At 42.6% G+C, this 13,531-nt stretch overlaps 1 protein-coding gene across 4 annotated transcripts in view; it reads right to left on the bottom strand.

The window, feature by feature from the left end:
- ndrg4 (NDRG family member 4) overlaps nt 1-12,493 on the bottom strand; it is a gene marked incomplete at its 5' end in the record, with an annotated part of 60,987 nt that extends 48,494 nt beyond the window's left edge. For all 4 annotated transcript variants that reach the window (XM_084554418.1, XM_084554419.1, XM_084554420.1 and 1 more), the window contains one exon: nt 12,271-12,493. In XM_084554418.1, coding sequence (XP_084410544.1) covers nt 12,271-12,344 — 74 coding nt within the window. The remainder of the gene's footprint in view (nt 1-12,270) is intronic.
- Nucleotides 12,494-13,531: the final 1,038 nt, after the last annotated feature.

Below are 13,531 nucleotides of genomic sequence, written 5' to 3'. Positions count from 1 at the left end.
CGCTCGCTTTTTGTCACTTGCCTCATCGAGTCCAATTGCCGATAGGTACAAAGAAAAGCGTTGGCTAAATCTTCTCCAATTTTCAGCCACATTTCCAGTCAGCTGAAGGGCGGGTGGTGGATGCAAGCCTTCCATGTTGTCGTCGCTATGTCCTCTCTTTTCCCACGGTGAGTTAGCAACACAAAGTTCACTGCTGCGCTGATGCGTCGGTACCATTAGCTAGGTTGCTAAGTGCTAGCATACCTCCGTAGCTTGTCCTTATTGTTTATGTTTACGTCCGTTACCTCTCTCCAAATCCATCTTCTGACACCATGTACTGTTTTGATTGTGTGGGCTCACAATGACGACACCGTTTACTTGAAGAAGCAGGTACTTTACTTTCGGACTGGTCTCACAGACAGGTTACAACCATGGATCTCCTGGGAACATCAACAACAAAATCTCTGCTCCCTTAAACTACTCACCGGCCTAAAACGCCCCCTGCTGTCCGGAGGTTGAAACAACATTCACTATCATTACACTACTATTTCCGATAGAATACTTGTGCTCTTATGTGAAGCCAAAGTACGAGAGAAATGGGTGCCGCCATCTTGTGGAGATGTGGCATCGAGGTCCAAGTGACCACATATGTTAAGGAAAGTCAGTGAGTTGGTGCGATGACGTGATTGAGCTGATGACCAATGGGAGCGACTGATCCAGTTGATAGATAAATGACAAAGAAACAGAGTTCCCCAAACATTTACCACAAGGAAACACCGTCCACAACTTTACTTCATACCACCAAATTTACCACGCTGATAGAGGGCTTGGACCATCGGTTGGGCCCACCTTTGACGGTAAAAAGAACTAGTTCTGCTTGTCTCACTCGGAACATTTAATGTGGGAACTATACAAGAAGGCAACCAAGGCAACCAAAGTTGGGAACATCCACAAGAGACCAACGAGCAGATCGCTTTATGCATGGATGGTAGCAACTCCACATCTTGTTGCTCTTCTGGCCATCACCACATAAAGCCCCGCCCACAAATGATTTTGATTGGCCTGGCAGACCTTTGCAATGGAGAGACACAGGACCAAGTTTCCACCACAAACAAATATTTTTCCCATTCACAGTGTAAAGATGGACAGTGGAACTGCTCCTTTAAAGCCAAATCAAGTAGAGCTCCCCCTGGTGGCTGGCTGCAGTATAGGTCATAAGCTCCACCTCCTCCATGTTAGTGGGCGGGACTTGGGCCAAACTAAAATACTAAAATACACATCAAATACATTTTTCAAGGATGGTTTCTGTCATTTTAGGTAGTTAATATAATGTTGATGAATATTCAAGTGTCACTTTTTCTGAGAAGTTTAATTTTAGTTATTTGATGCTATAGAAACGGGATGTGACATCATGATGACTACAAGTTGCCATGCCCACCGCTCTGTAAAGCTGTCCTGTAGGACTGTGAGAGTTGGGAAAAAAATAAATAAATAAATTAGTACAGTGTACAATCCAACATTTCCTTGTAACTGGTGGAGGTGGAGCAGAGAATGGAGCAGAAATGAAAACGACTCTGACTCCAAACTTGCAAGATGGCGCCGCCCGTATCCCTGGGAAAATAGCGTCAGTTTGGCCATTGACATGAAGTTGGAACACGTAGTCCATATTTATATACAGTCTATGATTTTTCCAAACAATTTATATCCCAAATATAAACACAAGATAGAGACATAATGCAAAACCAGTAAATAACCATAGTGTTAAAGAACAATCCAAAATTTATTACAATCTGGCATGTTTCCCATAATGGTTCTAAAGGTCATGTTAACTTTGCAGATTTTTATTTATTTTTTTTTTTTACAGTTTTCTGTGTGACTGAAAGCAAACACAAAACCGTCCCGCCTGGAACAACCATTAGGAATTTGGACAACTTGCCGTCTGACCTCAGAAACTGCCCACGTCACTTTGATAGAAAATGATTCATGAAGAAATTATGTGCTTTGGAAAGCTGCAGGGTGTTTGCACTTTCTGGACCTTTATTCATTGTTCTTCAACTAAGGTAGAGAGTGCAAATATAGTGTGACCCATACAGACACGTCACAATATAATGCACCAGGCTAAATTATGACAAACAGTCATGTATGGACGGATGGATGGATTAATGCCCCAGTATCAGTGGCTACAGTTGCCCAGCGACAGTGAAGCACTTTAAGTGGATGCAGGGGACAGCAAAGAGGCTCAGAGAGAAACTTCCTGCCGGACAGGAAATCAATAGCACAGTCATGTGGAGGGGAAGCATCTGATCTGATGTACAATCACTGAATCGATGCTTGGAAACTGGGACAACACAAAGAGAGAGAGGCAGCAGAGGGACAAACATAAGGACAGACTGTGGCGGTAAACAGGTCAGAGTTTAGAGACACAGCAGAGACCACGGTAATGAAAGCAAAGAAGCAGAAAGTTTAATCGAAGCTGTCACTTTAAATATTCTCTGTAATAATTCTGCTTGCTCAACAATGCAGAGTGCTGAGTAGAAGGTGGTGGAGCTCAGGTCTCCTGGATTTGCTCTGGCTCTGACAGGCTACAAGGTTACAGACACTGCTCAAGTGTATTAATTAGACATATGGCTGCCACAGTGCAAAGAGGGTAACAGCCCTCCAAAGAATATGGATGTTCACACTCTGCCTCCAGCTCACTGTGATACAAAAAATACACACAACACTGCCTGCATGCTTCGACTGGCTGATGGTAAAGTGACAAGGACAAAACAACAGAGACGGATTTACGTCAGCCAGGACAGCAGCTCTGAAGATTCAACAGAGTAAAAACATAAATGACGACATGTAAAATCAAACAAGGCGTCATCACTTTATCCAACGGGACAAAAGTGAAGCCAAACTACCACAGAAATGGGTGCAGCCATCTTGTGGAGATGTGGTATCGAGGTCCAACTGAGCCACCGCCATCTTGATCTCTTGTACCGTCATGGACATCATTATTATTTTGTAGATCGGAGCAGCTACTACTTCCGACAGAATACTTGCTTGAATACATGCTCTCATGTGAAGCCAAAGTATGAGAGAAAAGTGTGCCGCCATCTTGTGGAGACATAGCATCGAGGTCCAAGTGTGAGCAACAAGCTAACACTGTTAATTTCATGTAGGCACTGCCATCTTAACTCTCTTTTATCGTCGTGGAGATCATTATATTTGGTAGATATTTTGCTAGCTGGCTAGCTTCATAGCAGCTACTATTTCCAAATACAAAAGATGTGGTCTTGGGGCGGGGGCGGGGGTGGGGCAAGAGGCTGGACCGAGGTAGAGCCACTGAAGACTTTATATACATACACATGAAACAGACAAAGGTACAGCCTAAAATACGAGAGACATGGGTGCTGCCATCTTGTGGAGTCATGGCATCGAGGTCCAAATGTGAGCAACAAGCTAACACTGTTAATTTCATGTAGCCACTGCCATCTTGCGTTTTCTTATACTTTGTCGTGGAGATCATTATTATTGTGTAGATATTTTGCTAGCTAGCTAGCTTCATAGCAGCTACTATTTCAAATAGAATAGTTGTAGACAAAGGTGAAGCCAAAAATACCAGAGAAATGGGTTCTGCCATCTTGTGGAGACATGGCATCAAGGTCTGAGAATTTCACGTAGCTGCTTGCATCTTGGTTTTCTTATACTTAGTCATGGAGATATTATTACTTTGTAGATATTTTGCTAGCTAGCTAGCTTCATAGCAGCTACTATTTCAAATAGAATAGTAGAGGACAAAGGTGAAGCCAAAAATACAAGAGAAATGGGTTCTGACATCTTGTGGAGATGTAGTATTTAAAAGAGTTCGTTTTTAGATATCTGTGGTTCTTTGAGGCTACATATATTTACTTGGTCTGAAAATTCAAGTTAAATGTTCCTCTTCTATTGGCAGATCATTCTACTTATTTTAAGTAATATATCCCCCATTTTTGCAGTTTTCTGATTGTGCCCGACTGGTCTGCTGTAGTTCTGTGGGGTTTTCTTTATGTACCTTGTTTCTGTGAGCTCAGGTTTTAATACTTTTAAAAGCAGAATAAAGAAAATCTGACTTCAGCAAAGAACCTGGACCCATCTCAAATAAAAGAAGCTAAACGTTGGCTCGGCAAACTCTCTGAGGAGCTCCTTTTTCTTGCTGACTGGATGTTGACTTTCAGTGGTTGGTGTTATTGAACTAAGTAGACGCGATTCCTGGAGGAGCTTCCTCGAGCCTAGCAGAGCGGAACAGTTAATCCTGACTGACGTGCCATCAGCCTGTTGGTCTGTGCACACATGTTGAAGTGCAAATGATACACCTGCTAAGAAGCAAATATATGTATACATAAAAATCACATTCCTGCTTCCAAATGTTTTCAAATCACGATTAGTTACAGCTATTTCCACCATTTCAAAAGTAGATTTTTAATTATTCATAGCGTCTGAACGTCTGGAAGAGTCTTCTGAGGCCATGAAGTGACCCAGAGCAGAGATATCAATGTCGGAGTGGAGGATTAAATATTAAATATTAAATACCGCCTAGCAGCTCCAGACTGAAATGTTCAGCAGCTCTTTCTCTTCTGGTATAAAAAGCTTCCTTGTCAGAGTTGCCAGATGAAAGCACTGTATCTCTAAGAAGAGTCACACATTGCCGCCAGAAAGTCAGCGTTACAGGAAGAAAGGTGCACTCAGGCTTATCCAGCCATTACAGGAGCGAAAGAATAATGAAAGAAAGCAGACGCTGGGAGTGTCCGGTCACTATTTTTACCTCTCAGTTCGGGCATTAGAGTTTGAGTCTAAGAGAGGGTGAGTTTTTCTGCCCGAGAGCTGGGCATCGTGGGTAAAGCTTAAAGCTAACGTCAGTCTAGATGTGTGCAGAGGACAAAAGCACTGAGCCGCTAATCTCCAGTCGTATTGATTAATTTACTCTGAGGACTGGCAGGTCTCTAAAGGACACATCTAATAGCTTTAAACCCCTTTAATGATACCTGGAATTAAATCTGAGACCTTTTAAAAAGCCCTTCTTCAAAGGAGAATCGTGGTTTATTTCAATCTGGTGTGTTTTGCATTAATTTAGAATAAACCGATGTGTGAATATGATTTCTTTTCAATTAGTCTGTGAAGGTTCTCAGTCATTCGGGCCGTCTATATCCACAAAACAAGTTGAAACAAACTATACTTTCAAGTCTTCTGTTCTGAAACACTTCCGGTGGTAAGTTGGGGTTTAAATAGGAACATCTGTTGATGTTGTCCATCAGAAACTCACTTGACTTGGACGCTAGTTAACAACCAGGTACTGACCTCTGATTGGAGGAAACTGTTTAGATCTTGTTGAATGGTACTCTAACAACCCATTATTGACCAGAGACTCTAGTCTCAACGCGAAACATCTTCAAGAAACCCAACAAGTCCGACTGCCCTTTCCTCAGCTTTGTTTTCTGGATATTTCTTTTCAATTTTTGTTTTCAGAAAACAAAGCCAGCATGTTCATCTCTCTTTCTGTTTAGCTTTTGTTCGTGCTAGATTGGTCGTATATGCCATGAAACAGATGTCCACAGACATTGATGAAAAGAACAACTTGAGGAGTTTTTGTCCACAGTTGTTTGCAGACACAGAAACAAAATGGTAGCAGCGATAGAGACACTATGAAATGATGAGAATGAGTTGTAGCAGTGATACAAGAAAAAACCTTTGGCAAGGAACTAAACTCAACTTTGAGGTGCCACAATGTAGGCAATCCCCAGTGGGAGTACAACTGATTGATTCACCAGAACACAGGTTTTCTGTGGCCAAGGTACATGTTACCCTCTCCACACTACATTAACTTTGACAGAAAGATTTATTGGACTGAATCCATTCGACTCTAGGAGAAGACAAGGAAGACAAGGAAAGACTTTAGGAAGCTACAGGAGACCAACTCTAGGACATTAAGGATCAGATCAGTACCTGGATTGGGGGGCAAAAAACTTGTTAAAACATGCCTGCAGAGAATAAGTCTCATGCATACTTCCACTAAAACCCTGCACTTTCAGTACACTATATTGCGAAAAGTATTCTGCCTTTAAGCATTCAGAGTTCCTTTCACTGGAACTAAGGGGCCAAGCCCAGCTCCTGAAAAACAACCCCACACCATAACCCCCCCTCCACCAAACTTCACACTTGGCTCAATGCAGTCAGACAAGTACCGTTCTCCTGGCAACCACCAAACCCAGATTCATCCATCAGATTACCAGATGGAGAAGCGTGATTCATCACTCCAGAGAACACGTCTCCACTGCTCTAGAGTCCAGTGGTGGCGTGCTTTACACCACTGCATCTGACACTTGGCATTGTACTTGGTGATGTATGGCTTGGATGCAGCTACTCGGCCATGGAAACCCATTCCATGAAGCTCTCTACTGTTCTTGAGCTAATCTGAAGGCCACATGAAGTTTGGAGGTCTGTAGAGATTGACTCTGCAGAAAGTTGGTGACCTCTGACCTCTATGCTCCTCAGCATCCACTGACCCTGCTCTGTCATTTTACGTGGCCTGACACTTTGTGGCTGAGTTGCTGTCGTTCCCAGTCACTTCCACTTTGATATAATACCACTGACAGTTGACTGTGGAATATTTAGTCGTGAGGAAATTTCACGACTGGAATCCTATCACAGTACCACGCTGGAATTCACTGAGCTCCTGAGAGCGACCCATTCTTTCACAAATGTTTGTAGAAGCAGTCTGAATGCCTAGGTGCTTGATTTATACACCTGTGGTCATGGAAGTGATTGGAACACCTGGATTCAATTATTTGGATGGGTGAGTGAATACTTTTGGCAATATAATGTATGTTCCCATCTTTGAAGGAGTGCGTTGGGTGGATGAAGAGCTGACACCATCATGTCCATATAGTAGTTACTCGCCTCATTAATTCCTACTTATTAGAACCACAGACAAGAGGTCAAGGGTACTCAGGTGGTCTTCAGGTGGTTTTACTTCAGGAAAGGCTGAGTTGTGTTTTTTTTTTTTATCACCACCTTGCTTAACAAATACAGTGATGTGTTCACACAGCTGCGACTTTGCTCAGCATATTTGAACTCAGTGAGAAACGTTGGATAACACAACCTGCACTGATGCTGAAAGCCTATGGCAGTAAAATAAAAAGCTGAGGCAGCACTTTTTGGTTGCCTGTAGCTCTTATCACCAGCGCCGTGTAGAAACCTCAACAATAGCATCAGCAGCTTTAAACACAAACAGGGTCAAATGCAGCAAGGGCAGAGGGCTGTTCACAACAAACCGAGCACGTCGGTGTTTAATATTAAAGCCATGGCTCTCTGCTGCTTGGCTGCTTATTTAGCTGCTTTCATCCCTTTATCTAGTCAGGGTCTGAGGACACCTGGAGGGCAGATCCAGCAGGACTACGCCCACTCCAGTTTAATATTATATTCGTGTCACCAAGGTAAAAATCAATTATCGGTCATAAAGTCTAGGAGCAACAACCGCTTGGCTGTGAAACAAAGCAGCGTTTAGGTATGTGTTTGTCTTCAGCTACATTAGAGCATTATAGAGTCTCAAACTGTAAGGACACCTAGTCACTCAAAGCAGCCACAACCTAACCTTAATTATGTAGAACTTAACTAAAGGGAAGAATCTACTGTTGCACAGCTCAGACTTCGGCATCAACAACAAGATTTATGTCTAACAAAGTATTTTTTTTTCTATGTATTCGGACATTGCTAGCTATGCTCGACAAAAATTGTAAAAACCACTGGACTGGAAGAAACCTCCGTCATCAACGTCACCCATATGTTTTCTTAAGAACAGTTTTGAAGCATAGTGTGGTGTCTCGGACCGTCGCCATCTTGGCAGAGCCTCACTCCCAACTAACTTACAGTTAATTAAAAAGGGTGACATGGTCAGCTAGGAACCAGTGAGTACACCCACCTGTCACTCAAACCAGCTACACCCTTAATTATGTAGAACTTAACTAAAGGAATTAACATGCCATTTCACAACTCGGCTAACAGCATTGCTATCTTACTTTAAGCAAGACTTGTTAATGTACCGCCACTAATGTCACTCATGTTGCTTGAAGAACAGTTTTGAAGCTCAGCATGGCGTCTCCGGCTGACGCCATCTTGGCAGTCCATGACTTCACGCAGCTAACTAAACTAAAACAGCTAGCAACCTGTCACTCAAAGTAGCCACACCCTTAATTCTGCATAACTTTAATCCCTGTCAGATTAGACACAAACTAGTTGCATTTTAGCCAGGAAACAGATTATTCTTGCTAATCTTGGATGTACGACGTTCAGGTTTTCAGGTCGTACTCTTAACATCAGTCTAGTCTGAACCCTGCATAAAGTAGGCCACTGTTAAGACTCAAGTAATTGTGTTATGGATTCAGCATACGTCTCTGTCTGGCAAATTTAGATGGACATATCCATTTGAGAGGTTACATGTTGGTGAAGGAGGGGTAGAAGCTTGTAGGCGAGAAGAAATGATTCTCCAAGTTTTGTTCCTTATTACTCATAGATTATAGTTGGACTGAGCTGCCTCTGTCACTATCACACCAGTGATTCATGACATTCACTGAGAATAACTCGTCTCATGGATCAGAAAAGATGAAGCTGAAAGGTCACATCTGCCCGTCACTAGTCATCCTGCTTCTTGACGAAGGAGTAGTGGTGAATTCTTTGTGACATGAGGTGTGACGTCAACCTCTTCACCTTCGCTTCACCCTAAAGCCAGCTGCTACGTTTTATTTAATGTTCACACACCGTGGCATTCATTTATTTGGCCCAAGATGAATGGCACAGTTGGACCGTGCGGCCGAATCAAACGTCTCTTCTAGAGGTTGTGTTTCTATGATCCACCCACGGTGCTGCCGAGCGGATGCCAGCAGGGCAGACGGGCAGACGGCATGTGGCCACCATCAGTACACTCATGGGGGAAGGGAGCGTTCGCCGGACGCCTTCCTGAACCGAACGGATGAACCAGGTGTCGGTGGTTTCCTTATCAAACAAGAGACAAACTAACAAGGGGCTTAAACCCAGAGAACCCAAACAGCAGCAATAGAAACTGAGGTACAAATTATGCAGCTGTGTGTTTAGAAGAGTTTAGATATTTGGGTGAAAATCTAGAACAAATAAAGAATAAAAGGTCTGTTATAAACACACATATTGTATTTTTGTTGACTGGAAGCCAGAACTGGACTGGACCAGAGCTGGTCTTGGCACATAATACTGTGGCAAAAAGTTGATGTGGAAACCGCTTGGTGGATTGATAATTAATTTTGGCAAAGATCTGAAAATGATGCAGAAGAAAACAACGCAGTGCTGTCACAGTTTCAGGTGAAGTAGGACCCAAATGCAGGACACAGAGGAAGGGAGCAGGGAGCAAAATTATTTTAATAAACACTTACAGACCAAAGGAACACAAGGAAATGCATGGTGGAACAAGCAGAGGTAACATCACAGATGACTTGACAGAGAAGAAAGAGAAAGGCAGGGTTATATATATACACATGGAAGGAGGGGTTAACGAGACACAGGTGAAACTAATGAGGGCGGAGCCACAAGGAGAAACCAATCAAATAGTCAAAGGAGGGGAAAAACAGGAAGTAAAGCAAGACAAGAAACTTAACAAAATAAGTGCAACTAAAGGAAACACATGCACAAAGTAAGAAAATGTCTTAACCCTCGTGCTACCCTCTTGCATAATCTCTCTCTGTCTGTCCATTCGCTTGGGGTCCCAGAGACCCCAAGGGTAGTACGAGGGTTAATCTTTTTCACATGCAACACATGCAAATAAAGAAATGACGACAGAGATGTTTCCAGAGACGCTTGATGTTCAAGGCTTTCTTGTTTTTGGATGTTTGCTACTCATCAGTGGTGGCGGAAATAAGAATGAATAATATTTAAACATTTATTCCGACCATTTTCTCAGCGGGAGTCCAGCCCAACTACCACACCAACAGATCTTTGTGTAGATGAAAATTGTTCTGGAGTTTCTCTGTTGGGAACCGATTCCGCTCCTGCAAATATCTGCCGGGCCAATCAAATCGTTGTGGGGGCGGGGCTTAAAGTGGTCACGGACAGAAGAGTAACAACTAAATGGCTGCCATTTTGGTTAATTGTTTGGTTTATGAAATGTCAAAAAAGTAGATGATCAGAACTCGCAGGTTCCAAGCTGATGTCCTGTTTTATCTGAGCAAAATTCCACAATGCAAACATTTTCAGTTTTCTGTGATAAATCGCAAAGAAGTCTTTGTTTTGCCACAGTTTGTGCTCCAGATTAAACGATTAATCTCTAAAATGGAGGGATGCAGCCAAGAGTTATTTAAAATTGTCAATAAAGTGCTCCTGCATGAATCTGCCGGGCCAATCAGATCGTTTGGGGGCGGGGCTTTATGTGGTGATGGACAGAAAAGTAGGCATCAATGGTCATAAAATAATGGCTGATCAGTGTACATACTTTATTTATGTGAGCAGTACTACTTTATTTAGATCTAGGGGTTCGTTAAGACCGCCCACACTATTAAAATTCATAAATGTATAACAAATATCAAATGTATAAATAAATTCATGATATTTTTTATTGTTAATCTTAATTTTTGCTTCTTTTTAATGAATTTTCGTCTCGCCGTTGCTTCCTCTGCCGGAAATTTCAGGAGGCGATACAGAAACACGGCACACGTTATTATTTTTAGCTTGATGGATAACGATCCAGACATTGCAGGCATCTCTATTTTTATCCTGGACAAATAATGAATAATGAATGCATCAAGTAATCGAGAAATTCTCTCCCACTTCTGGTTCAGCATTAAACTGTACGGAGCAACGTCTGAGTTTTCCTGCTGCGTTTGGTCCAGTTCGCCGTATCGAGGCCAGCGTCCTGTTTCCGTGCATTATGTGGAGCTCGTGTTGTGCCGGCTTCAATTTTAATAGACGTCCTCCATTAGCGGCCACAGAGAGGCCCAGCACAGACATTCAATAACCAATATGCTTCATGCACTTAATGAAAGGATGATGACTTCCACCCTGAGCACACTCTGACTGTACACATACTGCAAACACACAGAGGATCCCCCAACAAAGACGTAAATATAATAATACTAATAATTATAATAACATGCATGCAAAGACGTGTGCAACAAGCAGTTCCTTCCAGACTTGTTGACTCAGACGATCACACATCTCAACGCCCGGCATTTTAAAGCTAATGGACCACACATACTGAGAGACAAAACAAAAAATTAAATTAAATCTACGTCTTTGCATGTGTGATGACTGGGCATGCTAAATATGACATCAGACAGTTTTCCTTATTGCAATTCCAGCATGAATGTATTTGTCTGGTCCAGTTCTTCCATTCCTTTTACTTTAAGATGACTGTAGATTATACGGAAGCTTTTAAGTGCATGTATTCAGAATCCCTACATCCATTAGCACTGAGCTAGCATCAAATGTAAAGGCTAATGCCGAACAGTAACTAATCCCAGTTTAGGTCTGAAAGAAGCTAGTGGAAGCAAACGTAGCATTTAAATGGAGAGATAACCTAATGATGCATGTGAGGCAACGCTGGATTTCATTTACGATCGTTGTTTGTGTCCGTGTGCATTAGGAAAGAGTTGAAAAATGGATTATGACGAGACAAAAAAAGCAGAAATTAGCCATTTGGACAATATTATTAGTGTAAAAATCAGGAATTAGCATTGTGTTAGCATAGGCTTAGCAAAGCGGAAAGCTTGGCGTCTGTAGAGACTGAATTTAAACTCTGCAAAGTTGATTTATGGAGTCATTTAATGCTGGCTGGCAATTGTAAAGCATATGATTTTACAAAAACGTTTCACTTGACAAGGGAAGTACAATCTGAAGAATGAGCAAACAGCAGATGCTGGACCGGTCTCTCGTCACAGTGTGTCACCTGGAACAGGTTGCCACCAAATGGTGCAGAGACTTTTCACTTTCAGGGTTCTGGCTCTGCTCCCGGCATAATTCCCCCGAATCGTTTTTCAAGCGTCATTCCTACGACAGATGGACCACTCCTGCCCTGCCCTGTCCTGTCCTGTCCTGTCCTGTCCTATGCATGCTTCTTCAGTAAACACCATGATGATATTTGATTTACATTTGCTTTCGCTGGCTGCGACGGAATGAATATGTGAAACACTGGACTGGTTGACAGGATGGAACGGATGAACGGAGGATGCCATAGATAAAGAAAGAATCAAACCACGCAGGCTGGATAAAAGAGAAGCCTGTGTGGTTTACGGTATGGTTCTCGATCCTACGTACATGGTCTGCAGGAGGCTTTGTGGAACCGTGCAGCCAGCCTTGGGAGGGAAGTTCCAAAACAATCCAGGCCCCATCTAGCAGCGGGTATAAAAATACAAGAGACAAGGTCTACTGTACTGGTGCTGGTGCAATGCAGGTGCAAAAAGACAGTAATAAAAATCACAGAATTAGAAGAGGAGGCTTCATGCATTAAAGCTACACAGAACAGACAGTAGGAATAGTTATGTAGGAGATTAATAACAGGAGATAACGAGAAAGTGGGCATAAAGGATGTGAAGGTCTTTAAAGCTGCATGAACTGAGTTTCATCAGCTTTGCATAGCGGCCAGAAAGAAGCGCAACAAGCCGCCGCTGCAGTTTATCATTCATAATAACGTGTTCTCATTTCTGAACAGACACCAGGAAAACCGCCTCGTTAGAGCAGGGATGCAACAGGAAACGGATCAGCATGCAAAACACGGTAATGGCAGCGCTGCTTTTCCTCGCAGCTCTCAGCTCTCAGAGTGCCAGCCTCTTTGTTTAGCTGTTGAAAATGCCACTGGGCTGGAAGGAAGGCAGGGAGGGAGGGAGGTGGAAGCTTGGGAGGCTCCGAGGAGCAGGGAATAGAAGAAACAGAAAGAAGAAACAGAATCACAGAGCCACCACTCAGGAACGGATCGTTTTCAAGAAAATGTCGTCTAAACTGATAAAAGTGATGAAAGTGTTTATGTAATCATTAAACACCTGCTGGGTCATTTTATTCGTCCTATCCTCGGCTCCAGAAATAAGGCTAGCTTCAACTTTACTCTCCTAAATGGGTCCATTTATTGCAAACCACATGTTACCTGTTAATTCAGACCAAACGGTTCATCCATCTGTGTAACACTTAGCTACTGATTACACCGTTGTCCCTCCTTATCTGTAACTGCAAAGAATTTGGTGTACTTGGACTCGACAAGCTATAGTTATTAGACAACCAGCTTCTAATTTTGCACGTTCAAGGTTTCTTTTTGTGTTAAATATTCCTACCTCACTGGAAGTTTATTTTCTTTTCCACTAGCTGAGTCTGGTTATTGTATGTTTTGAATGTTTTAAATAATGTTTGACTTTTATCCACATGCCGTGTGAACAGGCGGCCATCTTTGATTCCAGTTCACTCCTCTGCAGTGAAATAAATCTAACCATTGCGCCTTTTGTTAGAGATCCTCAGTTTTTGTTGTGTTGAAAGGTTCTTACAGACAATGAAAATGCACCACAACGATTTTAGCCGCAGCGACGGTTAA

The sequence above is a fragment of the Chelon labrosus genome (assembly GCF_963514085.1).
Source record: "Chelon labrosus genome assembly, chromosome: 11".
NCBI classification, from domain to species: domain Eukaryota; kingdom Metazoa; phylum Chordata; class Actinopteri; order Mugiliformes; family Mugilidae; genus Chelon; species Chelon labrosus.
This window is presented reverse-complemented; position numbering and strand designations above follow the sequence as displayed.